At 37.7% G+C, this 26188-nt stretch overlaps 1 protein-coding gene and 2 pseudogenes across 6 annotated transcripts in view; 1 reads left to right on the top strand and 2 right to left on the bottom strand.

Moving 5' to 3' along the window:
• EYA3 (EYA transcriptional coactivator and phosphatase 3) overlaps window positions 1-26188 on the bottom strand; it is a 108475-nt gene that overhangs the window by 33244 nt on the left and 49043 nt on the right. For 4 of the 6 annotated variants that reach the window (XM_035019341.1, XM_035019343.1, XM_035019344.1 and 1 more), the window contains 5 exons: window positions 23502-23581; window positions 17549-17615; window positions 14901-15037; window positions 8798-8935; window positions 2649-2734 (listed from right to left, as the gene is read on the bottom strand). In XM_035019341.1, the coding sequence (XP_034875232.1) occupies window positions 2649-2734; window positions 8798-8935; window positions 14901-15037; window positions 17549-17615; window positions 23502-23581 (508 nt within the window). The remainder of the gene's footprint in view (window positions 1-2648; window positions 2735-8797; window positions 8936-14900; window positions 15038-17548; window positions 17616-23501; window positions 23582-26188) is intronic. The other 2 variants (XM_035019346.1, XM_035019345.1) reach the window with 2 other exon arrangements.
• Window positions 19939-20754, top strand: LOC118020375 (annotated as a pseudogene).
• Window positions 24659-24761, bottom strand: LOC118020510 (annotated as a pseudogene).

Genomic DNA, 26188 nt, shown 5'->3' with positions numbered 1-26188 from the left:
CTACATTAAGGTTTCCCAGTTTAAAAACTGAGTACTGGGGGCACCTGGGTGGCTCAGTCGTTAAGCGTCTGCCTTCGGCTCAGGGCATGATCCCAGAGTCCTGGGATCGAGCCCCGCATCGGGCTCCCTGCTCGGCGGGAAGCCTGCTTCTCCCTGTCCGGCTCCCCCTGCTTGTGTTCCCTCTCTCACTGTGTCTCTCTCTGTCAAATAAATAAATAAAATCTTAAAAAAAAGAAAAAAACACAAAAAACCCCTGAGTATTGGGGCACCTGGGTGGCTCAGTCGGTTAAGCGTCTGCCTTCAGCTCAGATCATGATCCTGGGATCCTGGGATCAAGCCCTGCGTGGGGTTCCCTACTCAGAGGGGAGTCTGCTTCCCCTCTCCCCTTGCCCCTCCCCCCTCGTGCTCTCTCTCTCAAATAAATAAAATCTTTAAAATAAAATAGAATATTTGGAGGGAGGGGTGCCTGGGTAGCTCAGTCAGTTAAGCGTCTCTGACTCTTGATCTCGGCTCAGGTCTTGATCTCAGGGTCATGAGTTCAAGCCCCACTGTTTTAAAAAAAGAAAATTGGAGGGAACTTCATGGGCACATACATGTCAAAACTTATCAAACTGTATGTACAATTTAAATTTATGCAGATTATTGTATGTCAGTTATACCTTAATAAAGCTGTACAAAAAATGTGTATGATGTATAGCTCAAATACATACCTTAAAAAATTTCAACTTATACTGATGTTGGTAAGAAGTAGAAAGAAGCTCATCAACCAGACCAATTATAAAGAGTACTGAGCATCTATCATAAACCAAATACAACTCAGTCAGGGTGTGTGCTCATAAGCTGGAACATTTTAAAGAAGAGTTAAGTTGTACTGGCTGAACTCAAGGGAGTTAAAAGTCTAGCAGGAGAAGACAACAATATTTCCAATAAATTGGCAATAAATTATATGTCAAATGAGTGAAATACAGAGGAAGACAACTATCCCTGCAGACTGTGGTAGTCAGAGCTTTCTGAGATAGATAGAGGGAATAAGAACATGAATAGGCCCTGAAAAGGTTTTATATTAAGGGACCAGAGATGTTGAGTCTGGTTGAAACAAAAGATCTTGCAGGCTTGAATGAGTCATGCAAGCCCATGAATGTGACTGGGGTATGATGTATAGTTTGGCAATGGTGTATAGTTTGTGTGGGGGGCAGGTACTAGGGACTATCAAAATCAAAACAACAAAAACACAAAAAGATTCTGGGACAGGTGACTGACGGGATAAAAGTGGGCTTTTGAGAAAATTACTCAGATAGTGTTTTAAAATCTTTTCAAAAAAGTATTTTTAGTAATCTCTAACCCTAACATGGGGCTTGAACTCATGACCCCGAGATCAAGAGTCACACGCTCCACTGACTGAATCAGCCAGGCGCCCTCAGATGGTGTTTTAGGAAATGGTTAGGTATAGAGAAAAACTGGAGATGAGATGAACAGTTAACTGAAGTAATTCAGGATTAAAGGGGAAAAGCCAAAACATGGGAAATAATAGCAAAAATGGAAAAGAAAGAATTCTAGAAGTGGCTGGATTAGGAATGGGTGAGGAAAAAAACTGAAAACAACTAGTTTGGTTTGAGGCCTAGCTTTATTTAAAAATGGTCTCATTGACAATTGAGAAGTCATAGGGAAAAGTGGTTTTACTTTTGGGGGACAACGAGACAAAAAAAGGAGGAATGAAAGCGTGGTTTTTGATACGATGAACTTAAGACATTAAAGACATTAAAGACATTAAAGAAAAAAATGGCCATCAATCAGCAGGAAGCCTGTAGATATCATGAGGTCAGGACTAGAATGTTCATTTTGGAGGTAGTAAATGGACACTGTGAATGTGGTTAAACATTTCTGGGGATGAAGTAATAAGCATGTGGAAAACTACATACTGTCCATGAGAGAAAACAGGATCAAAAAGAAAACCTATGAAAGGGAAAGAGATAAATAGTACACTGACGAGTGCCAGGTGTATAGTAGAAACTCAGTAATTTGTGAACTATAAGAATGAACAAATGCAAAAACAGTCAAACATAAAAGATGAACCAGAACAGTAATGTTAATTACAGCCAGAAAAAGAGATTCACGGAGAAACGATTCATCGCTGCAGGGAAAACAACAAATAAAAACCTAACAGCAAAAACAAAAAACCCTAAAACACTGAGGCTATTACCAGTGATCTAAACATAAAGAGTTAATAGAACAGTGATCAAGACCAGACCACAAAGAATTCACAAAGGAATAAGTGGCTAAATAAAAAAGTGGAAGGAACATTCATTCCACAAATATTTATTTTGTGTCTTTAATGTGAGAACCAGGCATTTTCTGAACTCTGGGAATATACAAGTGAACAAAATAGAAAAAGAAGTCCCTATCGTCATGGAACTTACATTCTAGTGGGAACAGAGTAGGAGGTAGACACACAGAGTAGGTAAAGGAGCAGATATGGTCATATCATTCAGAGACTTAGCACAGTAATGAGAGAAACTGGATGGCAGCCTGAGAAACCATCCAGGGTCCTAGTTCTGGTTGTTTCTTAGATTGGAAAATTGACTATGGAGTGAAGAGAAGACCAAGCTTGATGAACCATATCAAATAGGATGAATGAGGTAGCACAGTACCTGGTTTGAGATGCTGGAAACTGCTGCTGCCGGAATATTGGCAATTGTAGATGAAGTGGATATCAGGCTGGCATTTGTGCTTGAAGCTATAGGATTAAGAGTGTTAAAAGATGTTAAAGATATCATGTAAAAGCCTAGAAGAAATGGAAAACATATTGTGCCTTATGCAAACAGATCTATAAGGAGATCAAGAACATCATGCAAAGGAAACAAATATTGATTTTGCTCTTTTGCATGCCATACCTTACTCTAGTCTTGATTAGAAATAAAACAGTTCAAACATTTTTCTGTTTCAACTTGAGTTTTCAACTCTTCCTATTAAAGTCCGAGGAAGGGTACGTATACAATGCACTGGCTCATACTAATGATATCAATGGAATTAGAAGCTAAACCAAATCACTCCAGTCTATCTTCTGAGACCTTGAAAAATGACTCACCTGCAATGTGACCTACTGACCACCAACAGAAACAAGAGCTCTGGTAAATCCACATGTAAATCCTATACTGTGATATTTGTTGTCACTTGCCCCAAATTATGCCTTTCCTAATGCAACATAATTACTTTGAAAAATACAGCTGATCCCCCAAACGTGCTTGGAGTTGCTTCTTGGAGTTGCTTCTTGGGCTCTACTCAAATCGTGGATTATTAATGTGGATCAACAAACATGATGATCTGGCATTTAATGATTTTGGAAAATCTTGGAAAATATTAAATATTATTCTGGTCAGGTAACAATGTACTCTGTAAGCTATTTAGGCTGCCTGTCTTGGGACAAGGAATTTGTGTCAATTTTTTCATACCCTCCCATCACAGATTCCACCACTGTTTTAGTGACTACTATTTGCTAAAGTGGCTTTTTTCAGGTGGACCGTGTAACTGAGACTGTGAGGTACTGGTCTTGAATTCCTCTCCCTCGCTTATCATAAGCACATGTAGACATGGTTCTCACTGCTGTCACACATGCCATAAGGGTTCACCATCAGGCAGACCTGACTATCTGACTACCTATCCCATTAGCAATAAAGTCCTTTACAGGTAAAGTTAATAGGAAAACCTCCATTAAAAAAAGCAGAAATGTGAGAGTACTCATCAAAATCAGGGGAATTCTTATCCCTTTCCCCAAGGGTACTCTGCTTAGAAGAAAGTCTAGAAGAGATTAGAAGAGAAAGTCCAAGGAACAGCTATTGCTGCAACTCCAGCTTTCAAATGAACTTGGGACAAAGAAGAGTTAAGGTAATTTGTCTACTGTCATGGAACTAGTGGTAGTCATGATGGTGACTGGGATCTCCCAACTGGATGGGCTAGGGATCAGATTTCCTGACTATCCAGGGAGATTTTCTTTTCTACAATACTTCTTCCCCCAGGGGAACAAAAGGACTCTTAAGAGTTTACCTTCTTAAACACAACAACCAAATGAAATAGATTTTATAACCTCATAGATGGTATTTTCTTCCTACCAATATTCATTTTCTTCTCTACTATGGCTTAATCTATTCCCCCCCCCTGACGGGAAAGTACAAGGAATTACTGTACAGTACATAGGCTTAGATGATTCTATAAGTAGTTTTTAATCATTCTTGTGGGTAGAGACTTTGAGTGGCTTTCAGGTTTTATTACCAGTACATTATGCTAGGCAACCATGCAATAAAACAGACAGAAAGACATAAGGTGATTTAAGGTGGGAAAGAAAATTAACAACTATCTCTTAAATTTATCTCTACTAGAAAAGTCCATTTCTAGCTCAATTTTTCATTGGTCTTTATTCTAGCACATACTCCTCTTTTCCTATTTACCTTTAATTCTGTTCTACCTTCTTACTAACTTATAAATGGTTAGCAGTACAACCCATTCATATCTGATCTTCACATACATGGGGAAAAAGGTACTCTGACTGACAAAGTGGTTTTATAAATTTACCAATTTTCAGACCACTTATTGAATTGGGCTAGAGGTAAAAAGGTAGACCTTACAAACAACTGGGCATATACTCTTATTATCTCCACTAGGAAGTTTAATGACTTGATTGGCTAGTTGCTGATACTGATTTTTAATAAGTACCTTACTAAAGATCACAAACTACTTTCAGCAATAGTGACTTCTATTATAGGAAATGTTGGCCTGCTGACCTAGAAAGTTTATAGCGTTCAGTAACACTTCTTTCTCCAACTCACTCAAATCATTTCTCATATGTGCCATAGTTCATTCATTCAGCAAACCACGGTCCACTATGCACCCAGAAACTGTTCCAGTCACTAAGGAATAGAGTAGTGAACAAGGCAAAGTCCCTGCCCTCATGGAGATTAGATTCCATTGACAGAGTTAGACGATAATTAAATAAATAATTTTTTAGGCTCTTGTAATCATCATTGAACCCAAGCTAAACTCACCTAAAAATGTACACACATCACTGTATACCTTACCCTACACATAACTATGACTAAAAAGTCACACATCTCAAAAAAGTACTTATCATTCTGCACATATATATACACATATATGTCTCAACAAATAATATTCAACTGCAGATTTAAAAAACAAAAGCAGCAGCAATAAAGTTGCAACAAAAAGTACAAACTTAGAGGATCAAATAAAACTCAAGTGTTCAATCCTATTGATATATATCTGAAGACTATTAGCTCTCCAAATGCCATGGCATGGCCAAATGTTTTTGGATAGTCTCCACTCCTGTTCTGACAATGGAGCTGTGAAATAACAGAAAGACAAAGATTCTGAGAACCATGCCCCGCTAGAGGTCCAATTAATAAATATGAAAAGGGGAGACTCAGTAGTTTCCTCATAGGTGTGTTGTGAAGAACCAGGCCCCACTAGAGGTCCAAAAAATACCGTCAACATATATAGACAGCTTTAATCAGAAGACGGTGGTTATAGAACTGTGAGAGGCACAGATGATTTAAATGACACTGTCCCAAAGCCAGAGGGCTGACCTAAGGGTCAATGGTACATAAAAGTTGGCACAAGATTTACTTTCTACCCATGTCTAATTTTATACATGTCTTTCTCTACCACCCTTGTTTACCTGGCTTTCAAGTTATTCAAAATAAAGATGAGCTCTTTCTCACTTGAGCACCTTTGCAATGTTTCTCGCTCTGCCTGGATTGTTCTCCCTGGCCTGTCCTTCTTGCCCTCCCAGCATGATGGCTCCTCCTCAGCATGTCTACTTCTTCAGAGGTACTCTCTTTGACCCCTCTATTAAAACTAACTCCTTCGGGCGCCTGAGTGGCTCAGTCAGTTAAGCTCTTGATTCTGGCTCAGGTCATGATCTCAGGGTCGTGCCATCAAGCCCCGCATCCAGCTCCACACTCAGCATACAGCCTGCTTAAAATTCTCTCTTTCCATCTCCCTCTGCCCCTCCCCACCACCCCCCATTTGCATGCTAATTAAAAAAATAATAATAAAATAAAACTCCTTGTTTTCCCAATCACAGCAATCTATTCTTTTTTTCTTTCAGAGAACTTTTCAAAATCTATTTAATTATTTACTTGCTTGTTTTCTGTTTCCTCCACTCGTCTGTAAGCTCCACAAAGGCAGAATCTTGCTATCTTATTCATTATCTTTAATATCTAGCAAAAAACCTGACACAGAGTAGGTGATGCTCAATAAATACTTGTGGGATTCATGTCTATCCTGTAGAAATGTATATTCCTGTATAACTTGTAGGATTCATGTATAGTATGTCAAGGTCATCAAAAACAAGAAAATCCTGAAAAACTGCATAGTCAAGAGGAACCTAAGTAGACATGACAATTAATGAAATGTGGTATCCTGAATGGGATCCTGGAACAAAAATGGACTTAGGTAATAATAATGTACCAATATGGGTTCATTAGTTGTAATATACGTTCCATTCTAATATAATATGTCAATAATAGGGAAAATTATATGCAAGATTGGGGGATATATAACTCTCTGTACCATCCTCTCAATTTTTCTGTAAATCTAAAATTAATCTAAAAACTAAAGTTAAACAACAGAACAAAACAAAACTCCTGGTGAATGAAAGACTATCAAAAAAGACTATCATGTGCTACCAACAATATTAGAGTGCAAACACATTCATTAAAAGTCAAGACTGAGTTAAAATTAATTTTGAAATTTCTAAAATTAATTTCACCACTTGAATATTAACCATTTAAGCCATCTCAACTGAGGAAAATAATCAGAGACTGGGCCACATAGTTATACCCTAGGAAAAGACTAATATAAAGAAGCCAGGGGGCACCTGGGTGGCTCAGTCGGTTAAGCCGCTGCCTTCGGCTCGGGTCATGATCCCGGGGTCCTGGGATCGAGCCCCACATAGGGCCCCCTGCTCAGCGGGGAGCCTGTTTCTCCCTCTGCCTCTGCCTGCCTCTCTGCCTACTTGTTCTCTCTCTCTCTCTCTCTGTCAAATAAATAAATAAATAAATAAATAAATAAATAAATAAATAAATAAGCCAGATCTACTTAACCAAAGGGTTTTCATGAGCATTGTTGTATAAACTGAAGAAAGGGTTTTGATCACAGTTGATCAAGCCAGAAGTATAATTCTTTTTAGGTTGAAATCATACATTTTAGAAGAAACTGCAGTATGTTGACACACATTACATTAGCTTCAGGTGTACAACATAGTGATCTGACAACTCTATAGACAACTCTGTATGTTGTTAATTGTAGAATGCTTTGGGGTATGATGAGGAGACACTGCTATTCTGACCACTTTTCAAAAATTGATAGAATTCTTCTTGTTTTTATTCTGTGGAAGGACTGGATAGTTACACAGGGGGAACAGAGCAGCCCTGGATAGCTAACAGTCACTATCCATGCTAAGTGAAATTAAAGGTGGGAGTGAGGAGAGTGATATTGATAGCAGACAACCCAGGTAATTTGACTCTGCCAATTCTCGTATTTCATTTTAGCCAATTGTTTCAACTTGTATTCTACCATTTTTTTCTTCAGAATAAAGGCAAAAATTAATAACTTGATGGTTACCTTCTGCCTTAAATTCTACCCTCTGCCAAAGTTCTAATGAACAACAAAATGGGCCAAGAGGTTAACCAGAAAAAGGGAGGAAAAATAAACTTAGTTATCTGTCAGTAGAGGTTATCACTTATGGGAGAGTTGATATTGACATCATGATTTCAATACTGAAAATGATAAATATTGCACTCATGCTCTGAGGTCAGACCGCCCAGCTTACATCCTGACTTAATTATTTACTAACTGGTAAATGGATCAAGTAGAAGTAGTTCTTAATCATTTAAATGAAAACAAAACTGAGTAGCAAAATATTTTATTTAATATAATCTACATAAAAACACTTTTTCATCACCAAAGTTCATATCTTACTAGTACCTCAGACCAGTTTTTGCTGTCCCATACTCACTCCTCTAGCACCCATTTTAAAAGGAATAAAATTTTAAAGCTGGGAGAACTCAGGAGAAAGGAGGCGGATGAGAAGCCAGGTACATGGACATTAATTTCCAATCTGGAGCAATGATGAATTGCCTGTGTTAGATTTGGAAGGGCAGGGAATTAATTCCATCGTGCCTTCTGAGTTTTTCTGTCTTCATTCCTAACAGTCCTGTCATAATTCTAACCTTTTAGAAGAACAACTCAGAAAGGCAAAGATGTTCAGAGTTCAAGCTTTAAGGCAATGCTTTTTATCATGAAATAGAAACAAGACTAAACTTTTTGAGAAAGAAAAATGCTCTCACCAAGAAGCAGCAAGTGGGGGTGGAGGTATGACAACACGGTAGTAAACAAGCAGCACACAGCTCACTTCTGCCCTATTTGGACTTCATATAGAAGAAGTCAGCAAAGTTCTACCCCATGGAGTCTTCTGCTCATTTATAGGACAAAATGCCACTGAGAACAAACTAAAACAAAATCAGACAGGTTTTCTGGACACCAACATGCAAAAGGGAAGGCTTCAACTCTATGAAGCAGTTCACAGTTAAAAGGCTAAACTACTTACAAACCACAGTCCTGGGTTCTGGTTTGCCTAACACAAAAAGCATGCACAAGTGCAAATCTCACCCCCTTCTATTTTACAGGACAGAGCTCCTGTATTACCCAATTTGTTTGGAGATACAGATAGGCTGAAAACAACAAAAACAACAATAATAAAACACACACAACCATGCCTATTTACCTTGAATGGGATAAGAATAATGTGCTGGGCTTGGCTGGCTTGTGGTTAACCCTGTAGTGCAGGTAAGAACACTGTGTTGACTTGGAGATGGAGTCTGAATTAAACCACTTTCAGGTTTCATACCTGGCCACAATGCACCTGAATCAGATAAATTGGACCAATTACAAACAATACACTGGGACTGAGGAGCACGGTTATGCTTTCAAATATCAGCCAGTAGGTTGAAAACCTAAAGCTTAGAACAAAAGTAAATTTGCTTGTAAGAGAAAATTACTGATTCTCCCACTCACAATATACCACAAGCAAATACAATTTCAAAGACTGGGGAGTGGGGCCACAGAAACAAAAATCTTGTCAAAAACCCCAATAATGATATATATATAAGTTCATTTCAATGGTTGAGGGAGACTGACCAGGGCTCAGAAAAAAAAGCTACTGACACCCAACTGGAGTATTTATTGTAGATAGTGCCTGATGATCATGTACAGTGATAAATCATTTATCCATTGTCAAGGTGGGAGACATTCCACATAAGTTTAAAATTCACTTACCCATTAAACAAGCACCAAATCTTTCTAAAATGTATTAATTAAGTACTTTTCTGCTTTCTTAAGCTGGTTATTTTGTTACCTGTTTCTTCTGATTAGGAAAGACATACTTGCTTATTTTTATAAATTAAAAACATTACAGAAATATATAACTTAGAAAAAATAAAGTCATATATAATCCCAGCATCCAGACTTAAGCACTATTAACAGTTTGCAGAAGTCACTTAGATGTCTTCTATGTATTTACTAATCTTTTTTCTTTTTAATAAAAATGGGATGTTATACATACTGTTCATAATTTGCTTTTCCACATAATACCTGTGAAAGATATCTTTCCAAGTCAGAACATATAAATCTCTCATACTGATAAATATCATAGCTGTTCACTTTTATTTTATTTTTATCACAATGCTCCTGAATGACAATCTTTCTAAAATATATTTATATCCTTTCCTGCCTTCTTTGCAGGGAGGAAATAGTGAACACACCTTTAGATTTTCTCAGAATTATTGTCACAAAGATTAATAGTGTGCTGTGCCATATATATTACAGAGACACCCCCAGAGGCTACTGGGATATGTAAAGACATTTGTTTAGTACTAAATAGAACTCAGTTATAGTTCTATATCATTTTGTTTTTTTTCTCTGTGACTTGTCACTTGACAATCTCTTGCTTCTCACTTTATCTCCTTTTTCATTTGCAGTAAACTAAGAAACCATAAATGAAGCTTTGATTCTACATGACAGCCTAAGGATGTTCATTATGGTGAATAGTTTTAGTGACAATTTTGGCTATGCAAAAATCTATCTATAAAAAATCTTACTGTCTGGTTGTTCACTGTGTTCTGAACAGCTATGGCTGGTGGATCAGTGCAGTTGAAGCTAATAATTAGGTCCAAGAAGGTTCATCAATCACATTCCAGGTCAGAAATCAATACCAAGGTCAGCCACAGCTTCAAATTCAGTATTAACTCATTTCATTCACTTCTAATTTGATACTGAATTTATAGAAATATAATGCACTGATAATAGAGCCCTCTGCTTCACCAGGGCACTGAGATATCTAGATGCAACTCAGATCTGTAAAATTTGTTGATTAGTAAATGTAAGGGAAATGTGAAAATCTCAAATTGACATGGGATGTGGTAATCGCCTTGTTCCAAACTCAAAACACACACAAAAAAGTCATATTCTTTTCTCACCTATTAAACACATGAAATAACTTATTTGAGGAGAATGAAGAATACCATCATCTCTAGCATGCATTAGGAGGGTTGACCCCCATTCCATGCTTAGTTTATGATCATTAGCCACAGCTAAAGTCCTAACTAAACCTAAATTTCAACACTAAAAATATTGAAAGTGTTATTTTTTAAACATTTATGTGAAATTTGAATATCAGTGCCATGATTCTTCCTGGTTGAGTATCACATTTTTTAGCAAACAAATTGCCATTTCAATGTCACAATAACTTTCAGATTTATTGTAATCAGTGTGATTTTTTTTTCTAAATAGGTTTTGAATCTGAGGTGTTGGATCTGTGAACACATTCAGATTACACTGTACGAAAATATAATCTTATTAATGAGAATAGTATTACCTGTAAATGTTTTGCCAGTCTCATTACTTTGTACATATTTAAGTTTCAAAATATAAAATGTCTATGAACTAGCCCTTCTTATAAGGTCAAAAACCAGGAAAAATGTCCAAGGCAAGTAGGGAAATGGCTACTTATGGTAGTTTTGAATGTTTTTGACCAGAAACATGAAGTTGATATTTAAAATACAATTATTTTACAAAGAATAGAAGAATAAAAGGCCATATGAATACCACCTCCGGCATCATGGTAGCCTTGCTCTGAAAGCATATAAGTATCTTCCTTTAAAAGCGCCCTTCCCACAATTCCAAGTCACAGGCAGCATGACCAAATGATCTGACTGTAGAGCAATACTGCCCATAGTGAAGATGAAACCAAATCCTAGTTTCCCGACTCCTAATCCACTGCTCTTTTCCTATAACTACCAAGCTTATCAAGTAATTTTAAGCACCAAGGGTCTGATGTGGAACAACAGCTGGCCTAACAATGGCAAATGAAGCCTGTCTCTGAGCACTTTCCTCTTACTGCCCCACACTGGGGTCTTATCACAAACTCTACCCAAGTTTCTCAGCACAAATACTTCACCTTTGGTTAGTCACTAACCAAACTAATCTGGAGCAGCTCAGTTTATAGTTATACATATCAGAGTAGTGGATCTTCAGAATACATATCAGAGTAGTGGATCTTCAGAGAAAAAGTAGTTTGGTTAGGAACTGAGGTACATGCCAATGCTCAGGAAAAAACATATGAAAGAACATCTTGGTTTGTTGATTCGATAGCTCACGGGGATGAGCTATTACAAATACAAAGTAATTTAATCTGAGTATTTTTCCTAATTATAAAGGGAGTAGATGTATGTTACAGAAAATGAAGAAAACATAGAAAGTAAAAGAAAAAAAATTGCATAGTCTCACTGCACAGAAAAAAAAATACAGGCAGTTCTTGCTTTTGTATGGGACTGTATTACCTGAAACCTGTGCATAATGCAACTATGTCCTTGCCTTACATGGTTCTGTCATAACTGAGATCAAATCTGTAGTGCCCGTACTGGAACATTCACATTTTTCTTCCAAATTATTCTTTATGTACATATTTTTAAAAAATATTAACTTGGAATATTATATTGCTTTCAGTTTTACATAATGCTTTTTTAATAAACTTTTCTCAAGATGCTCAATATTCTTTAAGAGTGTGAATTTATAAGAATATGATTTCTAAGTTTTCCATCTATAGATACATTGCAATTTAACACACACCTTTCAATTCAAAATGTAGCCTGCTTCCAATCTTTTGCTGTTATAAATAATGCTGTGATGAGTATCTTGGTTTGAAAATTTGTGGGTATCTCTAACTAGTTCCATAGGATAAATCCCTAGAAGTGAAATTGCTGGGGGAAATGGCATGAACATCCTTAAGGTTCTTAATAGTATTACCAAATCTCCATCTCACATTAGAGTTCTTTCAAAAGAAGCTGAACAGTGGCAGCTAAGGTAATCTTTTATGAGCTCCTAAAGATAAATGGGTGCCCCTTTCCTCCCACATGTTCACTGAGATCACTGGAAGTTAGCCCTCGAATTCTCTTTCTGCCATTCCACTACATTTCTATGGAGCTCTTAAAAAGAATATGACCACTATTCCTTTACTTTTACAGACTGCTCACAGTATAAGCCTCCTAGATTTCCTCTAGTCTCTTCTTCTTTCATCAAGAGGAGGAACATTTTTTAATTTCAAACTCAACTCTGAGACACAGACTAAACTTACGAGCAGTTCTGGAATTAAACAGACCCGGGTTCAATTCTAAACCCAGGCATTTCCTAATTGTATGACCTCAGGCTAGTCACTTGATCCTTCTAAGCCTGTTTCCTCATCTATAAAAAGGAATAATGCTACTGCTTACTCCCTAGGATTGTTCTAAGATTAAATAAGACAATAATGTAAAGTGTGAGGTATTTGTTCCCAGCATTCTGCATGGTATATAAAGCATTTCATAAACATTAGATATTATTATAACAAGATTTCCCAAAGCCCTGTTTACATGTGAAATAAAACAACAGACTAGTTAATCTAGTTTTAGTGCTAACAGGCAGCACTAAGATAAAATTGCCAAATCTTCACAAGAAGAAAGAAATAGTATTTTATACTTGAGTGAACACACTTTTAAAAAAACAACCATGTCTATAATTTCCTTAACAAAGTCTGAGAATATGCCACATCTATCATTCACATTACCCCAACCTAAGTCTCCCTCCAGTAAGCTTCATAGATTACTTAAGAGTCAGATTTAGCTGATTCTCTTTCTTTGAAATACCGATAGAAAAATTTATGAAACAAGTCGCCCTCACTCCCAAATATTAAACAAAACCAGATTAATGAAAGAGCCTGTTATTACCAATATTTCTTCACAATATAAACAGTTTCAAGTTTTTACCAAGGACCTATTATACAGAATTTTTTTTCTTTCTTTAATACAAGGGAAATGCAGTGATCATAGAAGATACCATAATATGCACATGTCACTATGTTAGGTATTCCATAATCTGAGATCAGAGATATAATAGAGTTTTATTAAATACTGAACAGCAGGAATGACCAACAGTTCAACAATGTCATAAATGGCTCTGGGCTTGCTAATAATGAATTTTAATCAAAACAGAAGGTAAAAAACTGCTATAAAAATACTTACTTTATACTTGCTAGCTTTTACTAGTCAGCTGTTGAAAAATTAGCTTTAACATATGCAAAAAGATGTAAGCACAAACATATTCACAGAGAGTTCCATTTCCAAAAGGACTGCTCAGTCTTGGCTGGTTAAATATATAACAAACTTAAGATTTTAGTATACGGGGCTGATACTGATGGGGAAACAAGAGCATTTCTGTTTGTCTTCTTCCATGAAGTTATCAACTACCACTATCATTAATACATAACCTCCCATTTTTGTTTCTAGTAGTTATCAGGAACCAAGGCATGCTAACAAGCCTAGAACTAAGAAAGCTGTCACTAGCATAAAGGACTAGCCAAATGGGTCAGGTAAAGCAGGAATGTAGAAACCAAAAGCAGGCAACACTAATACATCCAGAATCTGTGGCAATCTGTTTAGAAGATCTGATTTCCAGCTAGTTTCAGTAAAGGCTACAGAGATATAATTTTATTAACATGCTACATATGTGAAATAATACAGTATTCTCTCAATTTTCTAACACTGGTTCTAGGAAACCAGGAAAGGGACAATAAAGCACACTGCATATATCTATCATCTTACACACACAGAGATAAATCAGCACAGATATTAAGTGCTCAGAGTCTCAAACTGACTTCTGGTAAATCAATCTAATTCACAGTTCATGTCCAACATACCTAAAACCACAGAACAAACAAAGCACAAGATAAGGCTATATAAAATTGGGGATTCTCCTCATTCTAAGATGACTTGTTGGTTCAGCAGAGCAACAACTGATCAGTTTAGGGCAGAGGGAGGAAAAGAGGGAGAAATTGACCAAAAAAAAGGAGAGTACACTATAAGGCATACTCTATCTGGATATTTAGATTACTGAGTTTTAACAGGAAAATGAATCACCTCAAAATATATTTATTATGCTTATCTAACCATGGTAACATGTTTTATATAAAGAAATAGTAATTCTTCAAAGAGTTTCCCAAACACTTAAAGATTCCAAGCTTTACAGTCAAGATTTAGTACCTTGGAAATGACTAAATTTTGGCAGATACACAAATGAGTATTGAAAGTTATGATTTTATTTAACATGCAGCAAACATACTGTTGGAAAGTTACACACCCAACTTCTATCAAACTTGTAACTGAGTAGGTACTCTGTAAAGAACCACCCGTCATCTTTCAGCTTCCTGATTAGGCATACTTGATTTTTGGGGAAAGATCGAAGTTTCTGGGGGATAAAAATCAACACTCTTAGAAACTGCTTATAATAGAATGCCTTACCAAAAGGAGGTAGTCCATATGTTTGGGTTGCCTGAGGATAGACAGCATAGGGTTGAGACTGCTGTAGTGTCTGGTACGGAGTCTGCCCAGGGTAAGCAGTTTCCGACACAGGAACTGAGAGGATATGTGCATAAGGTCTAGAAAAGTTCAAGAAAATACAAACTTTCATGTGTGATTTATTTTTAATGAAAAATAGAGGAAATAGTTAATACCACTAAAAGCAAAATATCAGCAATGAGGAGACTAACCTTCCACATAAAATGTCTCTTACTATGGTCAGAAGGTAGAACTAATTTTTCCTTTCCAGATTCTACTCTCACCTAAGAAACATCTTTATGGGAAATTTAGTAATTCCAAATATCCTCCCAAGGTCCAATTACTATGCTACAACCATCTGTGATATACTACATGCAAACTTGTAGATAAACTTGTTTATCTACATGTAGAATGAACGCCTAATGTAACAGAAAACTGGACAGATTGGGACTCAACAATTGGTTCTTATTCTCTACCCAGCCCTCTGGGCCAAACAAGTTCTAAGAGGGAGAGTAGGACTTGAGAGAGGGTTAGGCTGGTAGAGAAAAGGCAAGCAACCACTACACATCAAAGAACAGGGAGTAGGGGTGGGCCGCAATATTCCCAGATCAAGCCTACAAAACAGGAGCCAGATAACTAATAAAACCTGAGAAGTCCCAGACAGGACTCAGAATCTTCCCACTGATGTTTAAGCCAGAGTATACTGCCATGAGTTGTAGCCAACAACACCGGGTTTAGCTAGGGAATTTGAATTCAGCAGTAAAACTTCTGGGACTTTAGCTAGATGACCTGGTCATTTCATCCATGCAATAAAATGGTCCCACACTTTGTGCACTGAATTTTTAGATACCAGTTATTTTATTTGGTATTATGCTGCACTTACAATGCAAGCATTTTGTGTACCACATAAATCTGAACAATAAAAATATTCGGAGAAAGGAATGTTTCAGAAGGGGAAAACATTTTCTTTTCAGCTTCGGGGGAAAGGAAAATGAAGTAAGGCTATAAAGAAGCAGTATGTGAGCTGAGCAAATAAGACGTGCAGAAATGGGAAAGAAAGGGTGTTCAAGGAAAAGAGAAAAACTCTGGCAAAGGCAAAGAGGAAGGCAAACAAGGGCTTAAGTCTATAAGGAGCATAGATTATATTAAAGGCCATATATAAAGTGAAGGGGAGTAGCAAAAGAAGGAAAGATAGCAAAGACCTCGAATACCAGGCTGAGTTCAGACCAATCTGAAACAATTGGGAGTCACTGAAATTGCTGAGCAAAGAGTGACAAGATCAGAGCTGTTCTTGAATAAAGATTAGTTTGACACTGCTTTGTAAAATGGGTTAGAAGGGGGAGAAACTTGAAGTAGAGTTAAAAAAAAGCTATAATGCAATGGTTCACGTAAGTGCTAAAGATGTCTGAATTAAGATAGAATGCATAGCTAATAAGGTGTCCTGAACGCAACAGGTATGTAAATTATTTTTTGAATAGGCAGATGAATTTGAATGCACCTCCATCTTCACATCTGTTCTTCTTAGCTAGATCTGAACCAAGAAACAGCTCAGGCTATAGCTGTTAATCAAGTCACATGGGAATAATTTAAAATCTTTGTGACGTCAAATGGACTGATCTCCAGATATGTTAAAGATCATAATATCCTTTTTTCCTGTAGTGTCTTTATAGCTCTAAGTATTTTCTTATTTCCTTCATAATGATCTCAAGAGAATAGGTTCAGTCATTTCACAGAAGAAAATCATATGAAAACGACTGGTCCCGATGCTGTTAGTGTTAAATACCAGATTAGAATTTGGAGAACTCATTGAATTGACCTTTTAGTTATTTGTTAACTGATGAAAAATTCAAAAGGTATAAACAAGCACAAAAAGGAAAAAAAATGCCAGTTTTCTTTTTATAAACAGTCCCATAGGTATCAGTCACCTCTGTTACCAATTCCTTTATGTGTTCTGCCTATGTAAGCACCTGGGAATACATCCAACTTCAATAAACACACTCACACATATCTATCAACGTATGTGCAGGCTTACTCTTTATCAACGCCCATTTGGTAGTCTGGCATACACCCAGTTCTGTACCTGCTCATCTTGGAGATGATTAGCTTGTGGATCTTAAATGCTGATCTTACCTGCTGAAGGCCCAAAACGTTGCCTCTTAGTGACTTCAACCCGCTAAGCCTAATTTCAAGCCTAATTCTACTTTGAGGACATTCCTAAAGCAAGAAACTGAACATAGATTAGGCTGAGAAGTCCCACTAGGAGGCTGGCTTGTGCTGTGTTTATTGATCTAGCAAGGTAGAGGAAAGAGAGAATGATCAGAGGTCAATCACTGATATGCTTTGATCACGAACAGTATTTTTCATTTTCAGTGGCCATTCATTTACAGCAAGCTCCTGGGTAACGGTGATCTATTCCAGGCAACCATCTACTTTTTAAAAGCATGTTACAAAGACTCTACATTTAGAGGGAATAAAAAAAGTGGAGTAGGGTCAGAAAACATGAGAGGTGAAATGAAGTTAAATGTCCACTTAATAAATTAAATATCAAATTAAATTTTTAAATGAACCTAGAGAAAAGGCATACAGATTTTTGAAATAATTATTGAACTTACTTTGCAGAATACATTTGTGAGGTATAATCATTGGATGAGCGAGGGATGTAATCGGTGCATGTCATAACTGAAAGAAAGATATCATCAGGTAAAAAGTTAGAACATTTCAAAAATGAAATGAGAAAATTGCATATCTCACTGTAGAGTCTTTCAAACTAAGTAACAGATTACAACTTGGACATGAGAAATTTAGAACGACTAAGCAGTAGAAAATCCCTCTCTCTTACAGTAATGGGTTTAGAGACTTTTGGAGACAGTAAAAGAAGCCAGAATATGGGGGGTATGGGAAAGAGCTGAAGGTTAGTACCAGTTGATCTCTATCTTTATCCATCACTGATCTAAAGCCACAGATGAAGTAACTTCCTAAGCTTTCACTGTGCTCACAGGCAAACTTAAAAGCAAGATCCATATCTAAGAAACCGCATTATACTTCTTCAGCTTATTCATTCTCTGGGTGCTTCCACTCATGTGAGTAAAAAGCCCTAAGAATGACTTGCAGGAAGACAGATTTGGGGGGGGGTGGGGAGTACTCCATTTTATTAGAAAATTGTTGCTACTGCTGTGTATAAAAGATGCAAGTATGCTTCCATACCACTATTTTTTCAGCTTTGTGGTGAAGGCTTTCAAGTTTGGCAAAGCAAAGACAGATCTGAGGAACTGATGTGATGCTCTGATGAACCATCAAGTAGAGACTTTCATAATTAATGTCCTCTTGACTATGACTTCATCTAAAATAGCTGCTGTGAAGGCTTAATTAACCCTCATGATTTCATCTGTAAATATTCAACTCAAGTCTGACAGGTAGCAGAATCCTATTCACTAGGCACTATTTCAGTCCATGCTGTAGACAGAGTTACATCAGAAAGAACTTGTACCAGACCCCTGAACTGTCCAAGTACTTCGTACTTCAACATCTGAAAAGAAGGCTGTTCTACTATTAATAAGGATTAAGAGTAAACCAACTAACTTTATGTCTAGCCGGGTTTCCTGAGTGTCTGAACTAAAAAGGGAACTCTGGTCAAGAGCACACGAGGGGCCAATTCATGGCCAACAGTAAGGCAAATTGACATCTTGTCCACTGCCATTGTTCAAAGTCTTTAAAAATAATTACTGGAAATTTGTTAGACCACATTCATCCATAATAATTTTGACAAAAATGAAAGAGACCTCAATTAGTCTAAAGTTCTTCACATCCATCACAGAGAACATAACTTCATTTGAATACTGCATGATGGTTCCTTCCCTGCTGACAACTACTTTCAAAAACCCAAACCCTTTTCCTCCTCTGATTTAATTCTAGAAGAGATTGACAAAACATCCTGGGAGATTTAGGCTGATATTTACTTCTTTATAAAGAATGAACGAGGCTTTATCTTTGCAGTACTTAGGAACCGTGAAAGGATTATAAACAGTCAAGGCATAATCTGCTATATTAGAACAGCAGCAGTGGAGATGAGGTGCAACCTTGAAATACATTCTGAAGGTAAAACAGGACATTCTGACGGATCTGTATGTAAGGAATGAGGAAAACAGGGGAATATGGGATAATTTCTATGTTTTCGGCTTGAGCAACTGGAGGGACAGTGAAACCACTTCCTAAGATGGGGCAGTTTGGGAAAAGAAGAGATTTGAGGGGGGCTAAAGGAATAAAAAGCTTTCCCACATTTTTAAAAAAGATTTTATTTATTTATTTGTCAGAGAGAGCGAGCAAGCACAAGCAGGGGGAGTAGCAGGCAGAGGGAGAGAGAGAAGCAGGCTCCCCGCTGAGCAAGGAGCCTGACGTGGGACGTGATCCCAGGACCCTGGGATCATGACCTGAGCTGAAGGCAGACGCTTAACCAACTGAGCCACCCAGGTGTCCCAAAAGCTTTCCCACATTTTTTTTTTTTTTTTAAGATTTTATTTATTTGACAGAGAAAGACACAGCGAGAGAGGGAACACAAGCAGGGGGAGTGGGAGAGGGAGAAGCAGGCTCCCCGCAGAGCAGGGAGCCCGATGCGGGACTCGATCCCAGGACTCTGGGATTATGACCTGAGCTGAAGGCAGTCGCTTAACCAACTGAGCCACCCAGGCGCCCCGCTTTCCCACATTTTAAGTATGACTTTCCCTTCAGATATCTAAGTTGTGATGCCAAATAGGCAGTTGGATATACAAACGAAATCAGGGGAGAAGTCAAACTGGAAATATAAATTTGGAATTCATCAGCAATGTATACAATATTTAAAGTAATGTAGTGGATGAGAGGATGCAGAAAGAGGAAAGAATGCTGGACTAGAAATAAATCCTGAGGCCCAACATTCAGAGTTCAGGCAGAGGAATAAGGACCAACAAAAGAGAAAGGTGGGAGGAAAAGTGGTGAGAGGCAGAATATGAGAAGAAACATCCACTAGATGTTCCACTACTCTCAGAATAACTGCAAGTTAACTAATGACCTTGAGAGGAGCAATTTCATTGTGAAGAGTGGTGAGAAATTTGAGGGGCTGAAGAATGAATGGGAGGCAAGAAAACAAGAAAGGGCAACTCTTTCCAGAAGTTCCAATGGGTCATGGAACAAAGAAAAGGTCTATAACTAGTGGGGAACATGGAGCCAAAGGAGGATTTTGTTTGTGTTTTAAAATGGCAGATACAGGTGCCTGGGTGGCTCAACTGGTTAAGCGACTGCCTTTGGCTCAGGTCATGATCCCAGAATCCCGGGATCGAGTCCCGTGTTGGGCTCCCTGCTCAGCGGGGAGTCTGCTTCTCCCTCTGACCCTACCCCCTGTTGTGCTCTCTCTCTCTCAAATAAATGAAATCTTTAAAAAACAAACAAACAAACAAATAAATAAATAAAATGGCAGATACTCCTCTGCGCTTACGTGGATCCTCAAAAGCCTTCCCTGTTCTTGTGGTGGAAGGAGGTTGGACCACAGGATTGCAGGCAAAAGAACCCCAACAATGAGGAATAGACGCTATTCCTGCATCACCACAAGCCAAAGAACAATCTAGTTAAAATTCTTAAAGGACCTTATACAATTTGCCCCAAGCTCTTATTGTGAGAAAACTGAAATCATTGCGACGATGAAGAATGGGGATCAAACATGTCTAAACCTAGATTCGGCAGATGTGAAAGAACTGATTCAAGAGTGGGAAAAACAGGTCAGCCAAAAGAAAAAGCAAAAGAAAGGAAATGATATCAAAAAAGCAAGAAAGTTTTAAAAGTTAAAAAATCTCAACATCCTCGGGCGCCTGGGTGGCTCAGATGGTTAAGCATCTGCCTTCGGCTCAGGTCATGATTCCAGGGTCCTGGGATCGAGGCCCACATCGGGCTCCTGGCTCAGCAGGGAGCCTGCTTCTCCTTCTCCTTCTGCCTCTCTCCCTGCTCATGCTCTCTCTCTCTGTATCTCTGTGTCTCAAATGAATAAATAAAATCTTAAAAAAAAAAAAAGGACACTCATTTAAAAAAAAAACAAAAACTCAACATCCTCATCAAAAGACCACATAAGCAGCCACTTTACCAACAAGTGTTTTGTGTTAAAAAGGTTCTTTTTAATTATACTGAAATAATTGCAAAAGGGGATGGTGTCTTAATACATAAGCTTTTTTTTTTGACTAGAAAAGTTTAAGCATTGTTGTGAACTTGTAAGTAAAGCTAGAAAGTTGCTTTTAAAATCCAAATGTTAATAAAAAAAAAAATGGCAGGTACTGTGTCATGTCTCTTTACTGACAGGAAGGATTAAGAAGAGAAGAAGAATGTGATGATGCAGGTGCAGTCTTAGTTACAACAATACCAAAGTCCTTGGGGAAGGTAAGAAAGGGTTAGCTATAGAGCCCAAATAAAAGGTCTTACTGTTGACAGGAGCAAGAATACTATTTCCGGGGCACCTGGGTGGTTCAGTCGTTAAGCGTCTGCCTTCGGCTCAGGTCATGATCTCAGGGTCCTGGGATAGAGCCCCACGTCAGGCTCCCTGCTCAGCGGGAGGCCTGCTTCTCCCTCTTCCACTCCCCCTGCTTGTGTTCCTGCTCTCACTATGCCTCTCTCTGTCATATAAATAAAAAAAATCTTAAAAAAAAAAAAATACTATTTCCGTCCTGGTAAGAATGAAGCAAGAAAACATGGGTACAAACACAGGTAGGCTTAATGATTTGGTGGTGGTGGTGGGAGGATAAGGAGGTTTCTTGTCTGACAACTTCTATTTGCAATAGAGCCATTGGTTAAGAATGAGGAAAGGTAAGTGAGGATATAGGTACTTGGAGTGGAAAGTAAGTGCTGTGAAATATCAAAAGGTAAAATTCATTAGGGAAATGTAGTAGGATTTCCAAGCATGCTGGGTGCCCAGTTGAGGCCTTGTGAGTAGTAAGTCAGCTAGGTATATAATTTATCCAATAATGTTTAGCTATGTGAATGCACGAAAAGGGAAGATGGAGAGTATTAAATTAGGACTGGGGTTTAGCAAGGAGAGTACAAGAGGCAAAGTTATCGAAGGTACTTGTAAGGGAACAATTATAATAAACAGCCACAGGAATCCATGCGGAGTAAGAAGGGACATAAAGGCAGACAGATATGATGACAGGTATTGGATAGGTCATCTACATGGATTTTGAAATCACCAAGAAGAATAAGAGTTTGGATGGAGAAGAAAACCAAGAAGACCTAGTCTTTAAAGAGCAAAATGACTAGGAGTTCAGAAAGGTAGAGGAGGCATAAATATAGACTTCAAAGGAACTGGAGTTTTTGGAGAGAAAAAGAGAAAGAGAAATGATTTGGAAGGAGCAAGAAGACTCAACTTATTTCCAGGCCCTGGAATATATAAGAAACATGTCTTTTTCTTGTGGATGAGTGGGACATTAAAAAAATCAGAGAGACTTTTCACTGATTAGAGCAGTTTCCCACAGTCTGGACAGTTTCTCATATGCATCAGAATCACCAGCTATCTTCTTGAAAATATAGATTCCCATCCATATCAGATCTGATATGAATGATAATCTCTGAAAATGAGGCCAGAATTCTACATTACAAACAAGCACTCCAGATGATTCTTAAGTACACTAAGAGCTGGAGAACCACTAGAATAGTACCTTTGAGGAAATAATATACATAGCTCAAAATACACTATTTCCTTCCTTCCTTCTTTCATTCCTTCCTTCCTCTGTCCTTCCTTTTTTTTTTTAAGACATCATTTTCTAATACATGGAAGTACGTCAAGTTAAGCATAACCACTTTAAGAGCAGAAAAATCCCCTAAACAAGTGTCTTTTTAAAAAGTGTCTTATACAAATTTATTCTTTTAAAGTATGTGGTAAAATATGGAGAAGCACCGATATTTAATTTCAGGGATGACTATCTGTCCTATGGAGGCAACCTGGGGGCGTATGTTGGGTATGCTAGAGAAAACTTACATCTCTGCAAAAAAAAACAAACCCAGAACACTCTACAAATTTTTGTCCATTATATGAAAGTATCTTTTCTATAGGAGAAAGCAAGTTGGTGAGTGGAAGATGTATCTTATTGGGCTGGATCCCCCCCAGGGCCCAGTATCAATTTTGGGCTCTTAAGGGGATTACTTTTCTTTTTTGGCACAGATGGATAGGTAGAGTCATTTGGTTATTAGAAGGTGGAGAAACATCAGTGTCTCTGGAGGAGCAGTTAGAGGTTGGCCCACAAACTTTTCTGATTTTGAGTAAGGCAGTAATACCTTTAGAACATCCAACTTTGGAACAAAACAAAAATAAAATCACCAAGTGTGACTCCTCAGGTAAATGGATTCCATGTGATTTTCTTCCTCAACTGGTATGTCAAATAAAGCTTATATGAGAGCATAAGGATGAAAACACACACATACACACACACACACGGACAGGAAAGGCTTCTGGATACATGGGACAAACAAGTCAACCAGTGAAAACCAATTATAAAAGAACAGCATCACCCATTTATAGGAATACCTCTTTCATCATGCATAGAATATAGTACTTACTTTCCTCTGACATGGTAAGGTTTGAAGCAAGGCTTGAAGTTTCAGGTTTCTGATCACTGACTTCAGGGCTGCTCACTTGACTTGAGAGAACCAAAATGAATACATTAGCCTCTCATGGACTTGCTGTGTTGCTAAAAGTGATTACGTCAAACCCATTTCTCTCCCTAGGCTATACAAGTAAGAGGCAAAGTAAGTCTTCTCCATGGTATCATTATTCTAAAACAAGAAAAACCAAACCAAACTGCGCCGTCACTTTGTTTCCAAAGTTCCACAGGAAAGTGGGGAGAGTCCTGATTTCAGAGAGTGGTTCTCATAACTACTTGAGAAGTTTTTTTCAAATTACACATGATTGCTTCCAAGAAGGGGGTTCTGAACCTTAAAATTGTTCATTCTACTGTATTTCTCTTTTCCTCCAATTAAAAAAAATTTTTTTTAATTTGTTATCATATCCCCTGAGCAATATCTTTTTTTAAGTTATAAGGAGAACTCAGAGAAATTACAAAAGGTAAATCACATAAACTGGGAGAACAAATCATTATGTTAGACACTTTAATGATGGCAAAATTCTCATTGGAATTCTGGAATGCAGATTTTACTAACTTTCATCCCTCACAATGTCCTCCCTCTTCCTTCTACCTTACTTCCTACTCTCCAGTTATTCTCTCAATTACCAGGATAGCATAGTGGTTAAGGGTACAGATTCTTGAGCCAGATTGCTTGCATTCATATTCCACTCTGCCAAAACCAGCTTAATGACTTTGGGCTGAACTTCTTTGTACCCCAGTTTCAACTGTCAAAGAGGGACAATAACAGAGTCTAACACATAGGGTTGTTATACGGATTAATGAGTTAATACATGAAAAGTACTTAGAGACGAGAACAGAGTAAATGCAATATAACCACAGCCACTATTATTATATTACAACTTCACCCTAGCCCAGGCATCCTTCCCACATTCATTTTCCTTAGAAAGAAATCTGCTTTGCTATTCTATACTCTAGGGAAAAGTGAACACTGTACCAGAGGCTCCATATATCTCCAAAGATAAGACTAATAAAAGGTAAGAGTAGTTTCTACACAGTAAAATTTTTAAAAGAAATGTTATTTATATAAAAAATACACAGCATAAAAATTCTTAAAGCTCTCATCTCTCTTCTGAATGGACCTCTAACATTCAAGTATAATATCAAGATTTTCCCCCGATATATTCTGAATTTTCAGATACTACACTTGATCTTAGCCAAAAGGCCGAGAAGCGATTATTCTGAATTTTCAAACAATTTTTCCTCAGATGTAATTAACTTTTTTTAAAGTTTATTTATTTATTTATTTTAGTAATCTCTACACCCAGCAGGGGCTTGAACTCACAACCCTGAGATCAAGAGTTGCATGCTCTTCTGACTGAGCCAGCCAGGTGGCCTGGTAATTATCTTTTATTTATTTATTTTTCTTAAGTAGGCTCCATGCCCAATGTGGGGCTTGAACTCATGAACCTGAGATCAAGAGTCACATGCTCTACCAACTGAGCCAGCCAGGCACATCTGTAATTATTATTATTATTTTTTTAGATTTTATTTATTTATTTATTTGAGAGAGACACACACACAGCATGAGAGGGGAGAGGGTCAGAGGGAGAAGCAGGCTCCCTGCTGAGCCGGGAGCCCGATGTGGGACCTGATCCCAGGACTCTGGGATCATGATCCGAGCCGAAGGCAGTTGCTTAACCAACTGAGCCACCCAGACGTCCCTCTGCAATTAATTTTTAAAGCTAAGTCCCCAGATGAAGTTCATCTATTTACTCAAATGCCTGTATTTTTGGAATAGCATTTAATGTACTCACCAAGATGTGACTATGGGAATTGAAGAGTAAGGGGAAGAAATCATACTGAGTAGTTATATCAATGTTTCCCAAACTGGCCTATTATTATAATTACCTGAATAACTGGTAAAAATACAGACTTCTGGTGATGTCTACTTAAATATGATTCACAGGAGAAGGGTATAAAACTAGACAAGAACTTCACAATCCTGACTACAATGACTGTTTTGTCTTCTATGTATACCTGGATAAGTCTGGGATTCACTGTTATACCCACTGATGGAAGACTATTTCTAGAGCCTGTAACTTAGAAGGTATATTTGTATAATCTGGTATACAATGGTATAAAATCCTATGGTCCTGGAATCTTATAGCAAAATCTCCTACATATTCAACTGAGTGTCTAGAGATTCAATAGAAACAACAGTGCTAATGGGGTGCCTGGGTGCCTCAGTCAGTTGAGTGTCCGACTCTTGATTTCAGCTCAGGTTATGATATCAGGGTCCTGAGATTGAGCCCTGTGTCGGGCTCTGCACTTAGTGGGGAGTCTGCTGGAGATTCTCTCTCTCCCTCTTCCTTTGCCTTACCCCGTGCTTGTACGCTCTCTCTCAAATAAATAAATACATCTTAAAAAAAAAAAAAAAGAACAGTGCCAATACAGCAAACTGACTAGCACTTTGTTAAACATTTAAAATTATTTTATCTAGGAAAACTATGTATTGTCTCAAAATTTAATTATTTCAAGTAATATAAACATAAATTTTGCTTAACAGTGTATATATTGGTGAAAAAAAAAATACGTTCCAAAAAGCAGAAACACCCAAACTCCAAAAAGTGAGCATCATGAATACTTGATTCTCATTCAGTA

The sequence above is a fragment of the Mirounga leonina genome, unplaced genomic scaffold, assembly GCF_011800145.1.
Source record: "Mirounga leonina isolate KUSES-001 unplaced genomic scaffold, KU_Mleo_1.0 Mir_173, whole genome shotgun sequence".
NCBI lineage: Eukaryota > Metazoa > Chordata > Mammalia > Carnivora > Phocidae > Mirounga > Mirounga leonina.
This window is presented reverse-complemented; position numbering and strand designations above follow the sequence as displayed.